Raw genomic sequence first — 15,233 nt, 5'->3', positions numbered from 1 at the left:
CTCAGAAAATGACAAAGTTAGCGTTGGTACCGTTTCTTCGCACTATAAACTTGTTCTTATTCTCTCGCGCTCAATTCGAGAGTTATATTTTATTCATGAAAAGCTTGCACCAGCTGTGTGTTTTTACTCTTCAGTCGGCTAAAAAAGGCCCTTCTATATTTAGCCTTGCGTAAACTTAAATTTTCACTGTGAGGGTAGGAGAGGAATACAAGCTCTCGATTGGGCCTGGTAGATCACGTGGTCAATATTCCTTCCGATCAATGTTGTTCTATCGACAGACGCTAGTTTGCTAAGGGAGAGTGTTTTTGAGTGTAGTTTGGATCCGTAGTAGGAAACAGAACCGACAGTTTCCTTCGGGAACTAAGGTAAGATATAATTATTAATCTTTTCAATTGTAATGGTATCGTTTCGCCTCTCAAGAACCTGAAACTGTCGCATTTGCCCGCTTTCTTCCAACCAAGCTCAAGCTTATATTCAGCATACATTTTATACACCATATCAAAATGAACCTGCTCGTCATCCATTCAGTTTCGTTTGGAAAACAATCATTTATTTTAAGACCCAGAACTATCTCTGCTAGGTGTCACGGACGTCCCTTTACTTCCCTTTCAGTTTAGTCATGCTCGTGTTGATTTTTGCTCGTGAGGGAATCCACTAGAAGTCGTAACATAAACGAATTTTCGCTACATTCCTCGAAGCTTGCACGACAGATGTAGGGGAATCGGACCATGGATCCAGCAGGAGCCGAATCAGGTAATCTCGACTTCTTTTACTTTTATTTACTTCGGTCTAATCAACCTTGGAGGTTGCCTATGAATTGCTTTAAAATTATGATCGCGCCAAGACCATCACGAAATAGATACAAAGGCCCTACCTAGCGACTTACTAGATTTCAAAATATTTTGTAACGCTGCACTCTGATTCGTGTTATTTATTGTTCCGCTGAGGAACAGTAGAACTGCAGCTGTCTGTGCAGCGAAAGACGTCGATGATTTCGTAAAAAAAATATGCCCAAAAGCAAAGCGGTTGCATCTGTGTATTTCTGGAACTGAAAGTCCATAAAGAGTCGTTCGCCGGAAGATCTAGTTACAGATTACAGCGATCGCTCATAGACAGTATGAATTTTTTGGTGTTAATTTGTGGAAAAGATATGCATGGACCAATTTGTGCCTTTTCCCATATTTACGCACCGTAAGAACGAATGTTCGCATTTTTATTTAAAAGTGCGAAAGTGGTACGTTGGAAATAGAACGCCGACTGTCGTATGTATGAGTAATTTGGTAGCATGGTTGACTTGCCACAAAGACAGACTATATTTAGTAGACGTTTTTTCTTATTCGTAATTGTTTGACTGTCAGAAGAAAACTAACTCGGCAAAAAAGATGTATCGGAGAAAAAATTGTTTGGAAATGCATTTCTCTGTCGTGATTTCAGCCGATTTAATCTGTGTGTATCATCACAAACCTGGGCAGCCGTTTTGTTTCAGAAATCAACTCCATAAGAGTATTGCTTTCAGCTGGAAATTGAAAGAAATAGTGTGTGATCTAACTACAACTTCATACATTGTTGTCAGTAGTTTTTAAAAGGGCAAACATTTTTTCTCAAGTATAAAAGCAAATCTCGATTCAAAATTTTTTGACGGATTGCCATAGCACGGCAAATTTAGCGTACAGAAGGAAAATTGTGGGTTTGGATCAATATAGAACACTATCTCTAAATAGTCAATTCTCAAATTTTATTGAAATAGCGTTGAACAGTTTTGTTATCTACTGGACATGGACATTAATATTAAACAATACATTGAAATCTAAAAAACTTCTGTAGAGATGGTGCAGATAAAATAGGTAGAAAAGTCCACGAGTTGATATTAGAAGAAGCACTTTTTGGGAAAGGGGAGAAGGAGTTCAACTGTTCATCTTCGTTTTTAATTTGTTGCTTTGTGTATTTGCGTTTAAAACCATTTCAACAGTTAACATGAAATTGCTAAGGAGATCAGATCTTTGTTTGCAGTTCTCTGCCAAAGAGAGATTAATTTTTTTCAAGGACTCATTTTGTGGCGTCACAGTCTTAAAAATATTTGGCAAGACATATTTTTGTTCGTATTGATGAATTTTGGCGGAGGTCTTGCCATGGACAGAAATTTAATTGTAATTGTCCCATGTTGCATGGTTATAATAATTGCTGTCGAGAGTGGAAGAATTAGAGGAATAGTTTTTGCTAATAATTTTGCTATTTCTCACTTTATCAAAACTTGGCCAGTGAAATGAGACCAGACTTTGCGATGAACACAAATTGCAGGACACCAGCTACCATAAACTTTCAATGGCTTAAAGTCCACTTTTAAGTGCATTTTGTCTGACAACAACGTAAAAAGGCAAGTCAGGAAACATGGTTAGCATTAATGAAATTTTTAGGTGCACTGTTATGTCTCGAATTGTTAATAAAGTGTTCCAAAGATATGTGGACCTCCCTTGTCCAAGGTGGCTGCAAAATTTCAAGGCCAGACTAAAGCCAAGATGAGGACACTGCAAAAGTAACTGCACTTTTGGAGGGAGAGAAGCCAGAGAGTACAGCAGGACAGGAAAAAAATTTCATGGGTTGGCTTAGATATACAAGTAGCTTGTTAGCAATAATATTGGGCTTACATGCACAGGATACTGGTATTTAGATGGTGTGAATTAGAGGAAATGCTCGTAACATTTGTGACCTTCCACGGGAAAACGTACACTAACGCTAAACCGTTAAATTGACCGAAGCGTTAGATATCCGTTAGCCGTCCGTTAGAAGTTTACATGAAACCGTCAGAGCGTCAACTTCATCCGTTAGAACGTTAGTCTTATCCGTCAGAACGTTAGGTTCATCCGTCAGAGCGTCAGCCTCGTCCGTTAGGGGTTTAGCCTCGTCCGTTAGAGCGTTAGTCTCATACGTCAGATGTATAATAGTTATTAACCTTATCCGTTGGGCAAATCTTGGATTCTGTTGGCAAGTGAATTAATAATCTGTATCGATTGTTCCGGATCAGAGGATTCGTAGAGCGTCGTTTAAAAATGTGACCCTCTTTGGGAAAACCGGCCGTGTCCTTCTACAACTTAGTAGAATTACATGTAGTAGAGCGCTTTTTAAAAAAATAAAAATACCGAGAAAAATGAAGGGTTTGTGTTCGACGTTCACCTCTGCGTACCAATAGTAAAACAAGGGTGGAAAGCTCGATTTCGGATCGCTCCAGCACCAAGCCGATTTTCACTGACAAATTCGCATCGTACAGGTTTCAAATCACGCACCAATCAAGCTGAAACTCACAAACAAATTCCTATCGTACAGGTTTCAAATCACGCACCAAGCAAGCTGAAACCCAGAGGTTTCCTTTCATGCCATTATATCTGAAATCCGTCCAAAACTCGAAGCGCTGGACCTCAAATAAAATTGAAAAAAATCCAGCATTCGGAACTCCAAGGAAGCGTAGTTGGAGTTTGGTGTGACGGCTTGCACGTTTGCTCCTCTGTGATTGGCTAATAAGAAATCATCATCCAATCAGAGAGGAGCACATGGCGTGACGGCTGCAAGCATGTATCTAAAGCCGGTATACGAAAATCCTGCTACGCATCCTTGGCGCTGGGAATGCTGGAGTTTTCGATATTATTTGAGGTTGAGCGCTTCGAGTCTTGGATGGATTTCAAGCTGAAATAACTACGCTAATAGGTAGAATGGACAATAAAGACTCCAAAAACGAAGACCAAAGATCGAAGACCCATCCTGCGCGAACGCCAAATTAAATGTGATTGAATGATGCATGACTTACCAAATTTCAACTGAAAAATATCTGTTTAACTTAACCACTCGCCTGGAGTTTCTCGCGAGCTTTTTTGCCCCCTCGGCATCTTAACTGATGATACAGAACTCTTTTATCGTATTTATAGCAAAGAGCTCTCTTATGAACGCACCGCTTTGAATTTATCGTTACTTCGGCTTTGAAAACAACATGAAATGCTACATTTCTTTGGATGAAAATAATCATTTGTTGTATTTTACTTTGCAACTACAGTAGCTAATGAAGTAATGGATGCCGTGAGAAATTCACAATTTAGTAATGCATCGCATCATTGTGAGTCCGACGGTCAAAACATATCGAGATTAGCCACTTTTATCCGGACTTCGTCGCATTCAGCAGTTATGGCGCCATGGGCGCGCCTCTTCGGAATCGTATTTTAAAAGTCACGCAATCGTTTCTGGTGGCCTGTCTACATCGTAGTATTCTTAAAGCAAAAAACTCGCTGAAATGTGAATCCGATTTGTTTTGGCCAGCTCGCGATGGTGCTAGTACTTCAAACCATGGCCTTTGTTCGATGAACGGTAATCGCTCACTACGTTGTGGTGTCATCGATCAGCCTTTCGAGCTTAGAACTAAGACTTGGTGTTAAAGCGCTAAGGCAGAACGTTAGAACTGATGGAAAGAACGTTAGAGCGTTGGCACAAACCGTTAGAGCGTTAGCACAAACCGATAGAGCGTTAGCACAAACCGTCAGAGCGTTAGTAAAAAACGTTAAACCAATCTTCAAAACCGTTGAATATCCGTTAACCGTCCGTTAGTTTTAAGCCGTTTAACGGGCAAACGTTAGTGTACGTTTTCCCGTGGAAGGTCACATTTTGATTAAAGATCTATAAGAGCTGTGGTGACAGGTTGAACTAAGCTGTACTTATCCTATTGATCAAAGTTAGAAAGGTGTCATAGATATTGACTTAATGGAATGTAATATACAGCAGTGGAAATTTTTCTTCAAACTTTTTACTTAGCTATTTTGAGATACAATTTAGGTTATTGCAGTTATTAGGCCATTTTTAATCCTCTTTTTATACCTTAATATGCAACTTGACATATTAGAAAGTGTCATTTTGTCCTCTAATGCATTTTAATTAATAAGAAAAGATCATAGAATTCCCTTCAAGATTGAGTCTGTCCTGTCTGGTGAGATCTGAATTTTGTATTTCATCCGCAGTACTGTTTATCTTGATATATGTACAATGTATCAAACCTGGTTTTATCTGTTATCAGGGAAATGCTTGAGTATCAATAGTTCGAGTGAAAGCCAATTGCTAGGTTTCATTTTGCAATACAGGTACATTGTTGCAGTTTGTGGTTCATTTTTAAGACTTCAAAGGATAACTGCAAACCTGAAGCTATGAATGAACATGATTAATAAAATGAATTAACTACATATCAAGCAATAATGATTATTTGCGTTATTCAAGTATATTTTGCCATGTACATGTATGGTTTTAACTGTGGCTTCTTAATCAATTGCTGTGTGTATGTTGTATTAATAATATTATTTTGACTGCTAAAACACTGTGTGTTACAAACTCTTGTAAGAATGTGTGAAGCTTGGCTGGAGGGATGAATGCTTTGTTAAAATTTAAGCCTGGTGACATTTTTGTTTCAGGCGAGTTGAAAATAATAATAAGATGTGGCTCAGTTATTAATTTTGTGCCCAAAGGAAATAACCTGTCTGAAAGTAAACATTTTTTTTCCTGAACTGAAAACATGTGGGCAGCATTTACCAAGTTCGTTAATTCTAAAGCTAGTTTATCAAAGCACAGCAGATAGGGTAAAATGAAACTAGGTGTTTCTTGCATCATTGGAGTCACCAATTTAGTGCTACTGCGTTGTTTTTAATTAATCTATGCTAAAAACAGAATGATTTTTCTGATAGATTGTCCCTAGCTTTTTCGTCATTATGTTGCAATTGGCATCACTGGTACATGTATCATCATTATGTGTGGGAGGGCTTTATGAAATTACTCTTTCAGGTCAAGGTTACTGTCATAATGAAGATATGCCTGTCCAAATTAATTCTTTTCTGAACTGTGCAAATGAAATGTGCTTGCTAAAATGCAATTTAGATTATACAAAACAAAATAAGCGAGGCATTGACTGAAAAGATCACACATGTACAATGATAAAAGTTGTTGTGTTGCTAGGGTGATTTGCTAGCTGAGGGCTGTGGGAGATGGGCTGACTTTTCTTGTTTTGATTCTAGCTATATTTTTGCATAGGAAAAAAGGTTGTCCCTCTATTTACCCAATAGAAATCTGGTTTCTGCATCTGAACAGTAATATTGGCATCTGTCACTACCTGCAGTGCAATTGGGTATGGCATTTATCAGGACAAGTTAAACCATCTCGCAAGGGTGTATAATTGTTATGGGTGAATTTGCGGTTAAAAGTTGAGATAATTCTTTGGTTTGTCTAGCGAAAACAGCTTGCATTTTTAACTTTCTAAACACAGAACAAGGTATTTTCACTTTATTTCCGAACTTTCCAGGCTTTATCCAGCTTTGAAGACAGACATGAATTCACGTTTATCCTTCTTTCACCACCCACGTAGGTTTTTGTAACACTACAAATCATTAGTCAATAGTATTGCTCCATACAGTGATGATAGTCCACCCTCGTTCAGGTAACAAAAATTAAAAGCATCATTTCCTGAGAAACAAAAGTTAAAAGAGAAGTACTCAGATACAATTGTTGATTGGGAAGAGGTTTGTACATTAGCCTTTCATGTTACATTAGAATCAGTTTTAAAATACTAAACTGTACTGCTTTCACCAACAAAAAGCTATCTTGGCTTGGTCTTACTGGCTCTCTGTTTGTACTTTCTGCCAAGAGGAAGTAGAATCCATTGAGCGTTTACTTTTCTTGTGCAAAGTATCATCTGATTTTTGGAACACGTTTTGTCCTGGTTAAGCTAAAAGGATAATGGAATCCAAATCAATACACTGAAAGAAACCGCTTTGATCTTTGGAAAGTTATTTTGGAAACCATAAATTATTGCTTGCAGGTGCTGTTAAGCAAGCAAAATACCAGTACTGAAGTGTTATGGTGTTGATGCTTGCTTTTGGTCAGGTGTGACATTTTGAACCAGGAAAATGTTTGAATCACAACATAAACATGTAAGGCAAAAGGCAAAATCACACAAACTGTTGGGGTACTGAGGGCCAGAGGATATTTTGGTGGGTTCGAATCCCATTTAATCCTGAATGATTCAGGTTTTCCTCTCTCTCATTACTGCTCAAGTAACGCTAATTAATAAATGCTATGGTCAGCATGTTAATTGAGAGCTTATTCTGATTTCAAGTAGCATAAAGTGAAGTAAAGTAAAGTGGTGCATTTATATAGCGCCCTTATCACTAACGTCTCAAGGGCGCTTTACAATGATCAATTTACCCCCAGCGGACTGGAAGCATATACAGGTGCAAATTGCAGCCGCTTCTAAGCAGTCCATGCATGCTGGTACTCATTTCACCGACCTCGGAAGGATGGAAAGCTGAGTGAACTTTAGCGGGAAAGAAGGTCGCCAAATATTCCAGTCTTGGCAGAACCGGGAATGGAACCCGGGACCTTAGGGTTGGAAGGCAGAGATCTTACCACTGCGCCAACCCGTCCGCTCTTAATGAAGTCACTGAGAGTATTGCTACTCCCCCACTGCACTGTCACATGGTCCAGTGGAAAAAAACACTTACCTGACCAGTTACTTACAGTACCACCGTGGCCAAGTAGCCTTGGGACGGGAAGGGTGCAATGATTTGCAAAAATGGCCTGTGAAGATTCATGGTCATGCCCATGCAAGCCCTGCTGGATTCTGGGGTACCCCTAAAATAAAGCCATGCCCATTTAGCACGAGAAAGGCCGCATGCCACATTGCCTTGAGATTAACCTTGTGTAAATTGCATTTAGCCGCATCAACCTTGATAATAATTGCTATGTTTTTAAAGTGCTACCGCGACCAAAAAACAGTTCTTCTTCTTTTTCTTTGGATTTCAAAACTATGTTAACTTAACACTGAGTGAGTTTTAAGTTCTGATTTTAAAAAGACACCTGTTTATTTTAAGTGGAATTTTGTTATTTATTGGTCTGCCATTACTAACTTAAAAATCTTGAGAGAGCTGGGTCGAGGAGAAAATGACATCAAAGACTCACTGGTTTGAGAATGCAATGCATGTGTACGCAATTCAGTTCAGGAGTTTCAGGCTTTCAGACTTTTAAACTCGTGTTTTTCATATATAGTAAGTTGCGTTTACACGCTGAAATTTTGAGCTAGTGAGTAAATGACATCACTTTTCGCTAGATCCAACCCTCTGAAGTCCAATCGGTCAGTTTTGAACGTGAGTAATGGCGGACCGTGAAATCCAAACCTTACAGTACACTCAAAATAAACAACCTTTGGATAAAAATTAAAGCTCAAAATTTTACCAGCCAGGTGTTAAGCGAACATGCTTTCAAACTCTGAAGAAAAAAAGAAAATGATTTTTTGATCATAGTAGCACTTTAAGGTGGTTGGCACAAATATTCACTTAAGTAGATAATTCAGACATTGGGACCGGGTGCTTGTTTTAATGGTGGGTTAGGGTTAAAAGCTACGTCTAAAAATGCCCAATTAATTAAAAAAAAGTAATTGCCATGTTTTTTATAATGGCAAGGGCTATTGCAAGGTGTTAAGTAAACCGTAAATTAAGATACCCTAAAATTTGAATTACCTGCAGTGCGGTATACCTCAAAAGTTTTGGCTGGTTGAGATGTGCACTCAAGGTGAATAATGTACAATGCACAATGCAACTGGTGTAGTAGCTGAGAAAATTCCAAATCTTAGAACCTAGGTGTGTCTTATAATAACTCTCTGCAGTGAGCTTCATAATGATGAAATTGGGTTTGTTAACTTCTGGTCCTTTTTTGAGGAGATTCAGATAATGGTATTGATTTGGAAGCAAAGAAATAATACAAACAAAATCTAATTTTTTTCTGTAAACTTATTGCAATCACATAACTCTTTCAAATTTATCAAAACGATTTTAAGGGAAATGAAGGTTCATTCATGAATAGCCCACTTTCAATATATTAAAATTCAGTCCTAAACAAAAGACATCATCTTGAGGCTCTTGGGAATAAACTCATACAAATCCTTATATTTATTCCCCAGAGCCTCGAAATGATGCCTTTTGTTTAGGACTGAATTTTAATATATCGAAAGTGGTCTATTTTGTTATGAAGTTGCTTTAGGCTTTAACAGCCATCAACACTGTGTTTGAATTTATTGTTAGTTTAGTTTTGTTTTTTATTTGTTGGCATGGGAATGAGTCTCTTGAGAAGCCAGAAAAAGAGAATCAAGTGATTATTTTGCAGCTGACAAGTTGTTTTGAGGTCATCACAATTGTTTGGATGAGTTAATGACTAAACATAGAGTTTCCTCATTTTTTGGTCATCAGGAAGATGGATAGTGGTGGATATGATGATAGTATTTTAGGCTTTTTTGTTAATCAATTTTCTATTGTGTTTGTCAAACTAAGTTTGCGCAATTAAGTGTTAAAATGTGCATTAAGAATAAAAGTCTTAAAATAGGCCTTATTATTATGCAGTTAAGAACACCTGCAAAGATTAAAACCTGCCTTAAAGACTACAATATGCTGATTTTCAAAACTGTAACATAAGTACTTACCAAAATTTCATATTTCTTAAAATTTGCAAACGGCATGAACCATACAGAACCTCCAGGTTAGTAATAGTTTTACTCTTAAAACATTTTGTTTGCAGAATTTGATAGTAGCCATCTTATGTTGAAGATTATATGTGGTTTTTGTAGGTTCTATTGCTAAATTACTTCTTAGTTGGTATCTTGCGGTATCATCACTGCTAATGGCAAGGGCTAGTTTTCATTTGTGTCATGTCAGAGTTTATCCATGTTTGTCAAATTAAAGGTAAAATCAAAATTACGAAAAAAAGAAATAGTTATTCCAATGCATGGAATCCTTGAGGTAGTAGCTAATATAAAGCCATCAGCTGTTTTTCTGTGGTATAATATTTTGACAGCAGCTTAATTCCTCACATAATTTGTGAATATTTATGATAATTACGTGTTTGTTAATGAAAATGAAAAATGGTTGGGTTGGTGTTTAATCATCAGCTTTTTAATAAAATTGAAGTAAGTTCTGTGGTGAATTTGAATTCAAGAGACAGTTCTTGGAAACGTGGTGTTGATAATCGTCCTCATTGGTTACTCTGACGAAATTTCAGGATGAAATATTATGTTTGTCACTAAGATCCCATGAAAGAGCTGACTTTCATCAAAGCAGATTTGCAAATGATGTAAACATTGCCATTGCTGTGACTTGTTAGTCTTGTTGTTAGCGTGGAAAGACAAATCATCACAGATTGTTTCCTTATTGTTCCTGATGTGTATGTTGCAGTTAATTTTTTTTTTCAGTTAATTTTTATTTTCAACTAGTTAGTTTTTTTCTAACTACAGTATTTACCTGTGCATAAGTCGATCTTTTATGGCCTCAAAAGAAGCTCCAAAAATCGCCCTGGACTAACACACGGGTCAAAGATTTTGAGCCAAGTTCCAGCTAAGTAATTTATTCAAAATAATAATGTCTTGTGCATAACGAATGCAGTGGACAAAGCCGACAAAAGACTTCAAAATGAATGACAAAAGACTTCAAAATGAATGTAAGCAATTCCAGTTGAAATGAAAAAGGATTTGTCCAAATCTAAATGTTGAAGATACTCACAAGCACAAATATGAAATAGACACTGGAATTTTTCGTTTTCCAAAGGCAGAAAGCTCTAAAAGTCATTTCTGTTTCTTCGAATAAAACACAATCGTTCAACGGCTTAGTAACCTGGTGCAATACCTCGTGTTTGCGTGCAAGCAGTGTCACTCGTGTTGCGTGAAAATGCTGGTTGGTAATGATTGTTTTTTATTCTTTATACAAACCTGGCTGATTTAACCCTTTAAGCCCCGAGGGGTTCCCCATTGACGAGTAAAATCGTCTGGCGTTAGACAGAGTAAAATCTATAAGTGCCATTTGGCACTATCGGGGCTGAAAGGGTTAAATGCTTTTGCAAACTTTGTATTGTTTGGTTTATGAGTTTTGTTTTGTTTGTCATTTGAGAAATTATAAGTCAAGGACCAATTAAACCTTGCACATTTTCGCATCGTTCTTAAGTTATTTTCAAAGATTGACTCCTGCTTCTGAGATGTTGTGCTTATCCTCTAAAGCCCTTTATCGTTGAACAACGAAACAGGTTAGTTTGAGGTTTACATGTTTGATTTTCTGAGAACTTTTTCGAAACTCAAGGACAAAATGCCCGCATATACAACAACTGCTGAACCACAAAACTATTAAGCACTTGAGGCCCTGATTTTTTTTGTGTATCCACATTTCCAGAAATCGAAGAGTACAAGACTACTGTCCCATGAACATTTAACAAAGAAATTAAGAAATTGCGTTTTTTGCCATCAAAAATGGGGGGTCGACTTATACATGGGATCGACTTATACACGGGTAAATACGGTAATTGTTTCTGCTCAAATCGATCTTCGTTTCCTGAAAGGCCGAGTTTCTTCTCTGTTTTTCTTTCAAGAAATGTTTGGCCTTCCTGTTAAATTCATCCTTTGAATAACAATTTATTTGCGAATCTTTTCAATTCCTGTATTTCTCCATAGAAATCGATTTCATTTATGCTATTCCATTTTATCAGTGCTACAAGATTTACAACATGTGCATGGCTCTCGTGTCCAAATGTGAATTAATCAAAGTTTGGCCCGAGAGTGGCCTGGGATGAATAATAAAATATTTAATTATAAATTATGAGAGGTTTGCTTGAGTTGCTTGGGTTTCAAGTTCAAGTTCGGTGAGTGAAAAGAAAAGTCTTGACAAGTATGAATTGTTTGTGAGAAGTGCTGTAGAGGGGTGGGCATAAGGGATATTCAAGGGGGAAGGTAACTGGAAAGTAAGGGGGGACAGATCTGTGAAGAAAGGGTGGGGTAGGATAGGGACAATGGCTGAAGATGAGGTGGGAAGGACAAGCAGAACAGAGAAGAGGAGAGTTTTGTTCTTTCCACTAATAAATTAACCTTTATGTTTAAATGAACAACTGAACAACATAGCCTTCACTTTTGAGCTATAAACTGAAACATCAAAATGGCTATGAAACTCCCCGGAGTTTTACAATGCCGGTCTGATAAATAACGCTCGTTAATATCGCTGAAGATCATCCGATTTCACACTGTTATAGTATAAAACTTTGCAAAGAACACACTACATGTTACTGGAAATATGGACAAAACGCCACTGATCTTCGATGTGCCGCCAAACCGAATGATCAACATTACACCGCAGAGAAGAAAATTAATGGTGTGTGCTGGTGATGGATCAAAATTAAGACCAGTGGTGATTTTCAAGAGGAAAATGGTGCCTAAAGTTGAAAACAAGCACAGGGTTATCAGCGACGCCCAAGAGAAAGGCCGACTGGATGCTGAAGGAATGAAGAGTTTGGCGTGCTCCACGTGTTGGGACTGGGGAGACGAAGAAGCTTGCTTGTTTATGCTTTCGAAGCTCGTGTGACTGAAAGCATGGAAGCGGCATTTACAGAGAAAAATCCAATTTAGCAGTAATTCTTGGCAGATTGACCTCAGTTCTGCCTGAAGAGATGATTGTGTCGTATTTTGTCAAATATGGAGTAGTAAAAAGACCTTGATAACACACAAGACGATCTTGTGGACGGACAACAAGATGAACTTGTCGATGACGAATCTTGTGCGAGAGAAGTGCTGTTCGATTGTGACTACGAGTTAAAGGTTTCAGTTTTTAAACACTTTACATAGGCTTATTTACTTATTTAGGAAATGGATTTTTTTCAAAATGCAGTCCAAAATTGGGGTGCGTATTATACAAGGGCGCGTATTATACACGGGTAAATATGGTACATCCTTAAAAAAGGAAAATCCTTTTTTAGACAGTTGATTAAAAAAAACCTTGTTAAAAATTGCCTAGTTAAAAAAAAACCTAGTAAAAAAAATAAAATGGAAATGAACAATTAACTGCAACATGTACATTGTCCAAATCTAAGATGTATTGGTAGGTAACTTGAAGATTATTTTTTTTCAGATGCTTCCACAAGAGTGACAACAAGCAGTAATAGAGTTCCAGTTGCTCCACTCGCACCACACTATACTGGTTAGTCACCTCTACAATTCTGTTGAATAAAATTAATAGCTGAATTGTTGCAAAACAATCTCTTCCTTTGTTTGGGCATTGCAGTGAAGTTAGAGCCCTTGTTTTTCCACTGCAGTTTTACCTTAAAGTGCTACTATGACGAAATTGGCATCTTCCCTATCTAAGCCATTTTGGCACATAAACACATAGTCTGTACGAGAAGAAGAATGCTGTTTACTATTTTCAAATATCTCTTTTTGTTCTGGAGATATTCAAGTTTTTTTAATATGTAAATTAGCCAAGAGATGACGTCATAAACCCAACCAAATTTTGACAAGTATGATGGAGAAAGATATCTCAGCCAATTTGTATCAGAAATACTTGGTTTGTTGCAGTAAGATTCTAGTAGATGTGTTCCACAATATGAGCATACCATTTTTGTTACCATGGCAACATACTGGGTTCCAGGCCTCCCTGATATTAAAGGCTTTGCAGGCCACCTTTGGCGTTCTGTTTTGATGTTTGCAAATGGTGCCTCATCTGCATGATCCTGCCAGCATATAAAGATGTTAGATCGAGTTTGTGGCCTTGGTAAATGTATTTCTAGCCTGAGATCACCAAAATATTGAAATCAGGTTAGAGGGGACTGGAAAAGAGTGGGTTGCCATGGGAACCAATTTCTTTACAGTCGTAGGTGTGCTGCCTTCAGAACTATAAGCTCACCAAGTTTCAATGGTCTCTATTGCAAATTGACCGAGATAGCTCCATTTATATTCTTGATGTTCTATTGGGTTGGGTGAATGATGTCATCAGCCTTCTCATTTGATATTTTACACATTTTTCAAACTTAAATATCTCCGGAACCAATGCAGATATTTCCAAACGGTAAACAGCATTTTTAATGTTTCATGGTACTCTATGTGATAAACCAAAAAACTCAAGGGATAAAAATTTGATCACAGTAGCACTTGAAAGTACAAAAAACGAGATACATAAATTGGAATAGTGACTATGTCCTGGATTGGATGTAATGTTATTCAAAATGTTATTGATTTTTACATGATGTCATGAAGTGTCCCTTGTTTAACATTCAAAGGCCAACTGCAGTATGAGGCAAACATTGTGTTTAAATTACATCATTTGTAGCTGAAATAAAATTTGTATGGTTTCTCCAGATTTCATAACTTGTGATAACAAGGCCACTATTGCCTTCTTATATTATTTATGCCAGCCACTTAATGCATGTACAGTGTAGGTGCTCAAAGTTGGGGTCTTGACAACAAAAATGGTATAATTTTGAATCCTGTAGTCAAACTAACCTAATCACAAACTGTGACATTTGTATAATAATTTATTGCCAACGAGTCAGGCCTTCTGAAGACAGAAGGCCTGGCGAGGCGGCAGCTTATAGAGCCGCGAGAAGATTTTTAGGCGGGCGAAATCTCAGAAGCGCTTCAAATTTGAGTGTAATGTAGACCAAAAGCTGTAATGTAGACCAAAGCGATGAAATGTTGACCGTAGCGATAACCAATGAGAGTTAAGCACGAGTACGCCGCGTGATGTTTGCAGCCGCCAAGCGCCAGATCACGCAAGCTTGGCTCGTTGGCACTTTAGCGACAGCTATAACTAGTTATGATAATTTTAATAATATTACATGTGTGTATTTCTTTTTTGGCAAAGGATTTTCCTCATTTTGGAATTGCTGGGCAAGTTTCCTTTAATTTCAGTAATCCATCCAGGTGACAGGAGCCTGTGTCACTGGTGGTGCAAGCATAACCACAACTGCAACCATGGCCACGTGCACAAGCATAATAAACTCTCATTTCACTGTGCAAAATGGCCTTGATGCACACTTAAACAAAAGGGTCAAATTTTTTTCCTTTTCTTGTGCTTGCTCTTGCCTTTGCGTTACAGTACATGTATGCTTGTGTGAAAAACACGGCATAAGCACAAGGAAATTTACTATGTCTGGCTGTGCCTGGCTAACTACATGTAAAAGGGGCATTGTTATTGCTATTTTAGTCAAACTTCAAAACACTAAAAGACGTCTTTGCATCAATAAAGACCAAAAAAATAATGCTTTAGTTTTGTTACCAATAACCACGGAAGTGCACTGAAGCTATACATGAAGATCGTTTTCACTGTCACTCAATAAAGCAATAAATCGAAAACTATTGAGTGTTGTAGAAGATAAACAAAGAAGACACTTCTCCAAGTTTTAGGCCTGTGCGTTTCCCCAAACTT

General features: G+C 37.6%; 1 protein-coding gene across 1 annotated transcript in view; it reads left to right on the top strand.

The window, feature by feature from the left end:
- Positions 1-228: 228 nt before the first annotated feature.
- LOC138012602 (histone deacetylase 4-like) overlaps positions 229-15,233 on the top strand; it is a 41,659-nt gene continuing 26,654 nt past the window's right edge. The window contains exons 1-3 of the mRNA XM_068859415.1: positions 229-365; positions 613-753; positions 12,942-13,010. Of these exons, the coding sequence (XP_068715516.1) occupies positions 729-753; positions 12,942-13,010 (94 nt within the window). The 5' untranslated portion in view covers positions 229-365; positions 613-728. The remainder of the gene's footprint in view (positions 366-612; positions 754-12,941; positions 13,011-15,233) is intronic.

Source organism: Montipora foliosa, chromosome 8, assembly GCF_036669935.1.
Source record: "Montipora foliosa isolate CH-2021 chromosome 8, ASM3666993v2, whole genome shotgun sequence".
Lineage (NCBI taxonomy): Eukaryota > Metazoa > Cnidaria > Anthozoa > Scleractinia > Acroporidae > Montipora > Montipora foliosa.
The sequence above is the reverse complement of the archived record's forward strand: the minus strand, read 5'-3'. Positions and strand labels throughout refer to the sequence as shown.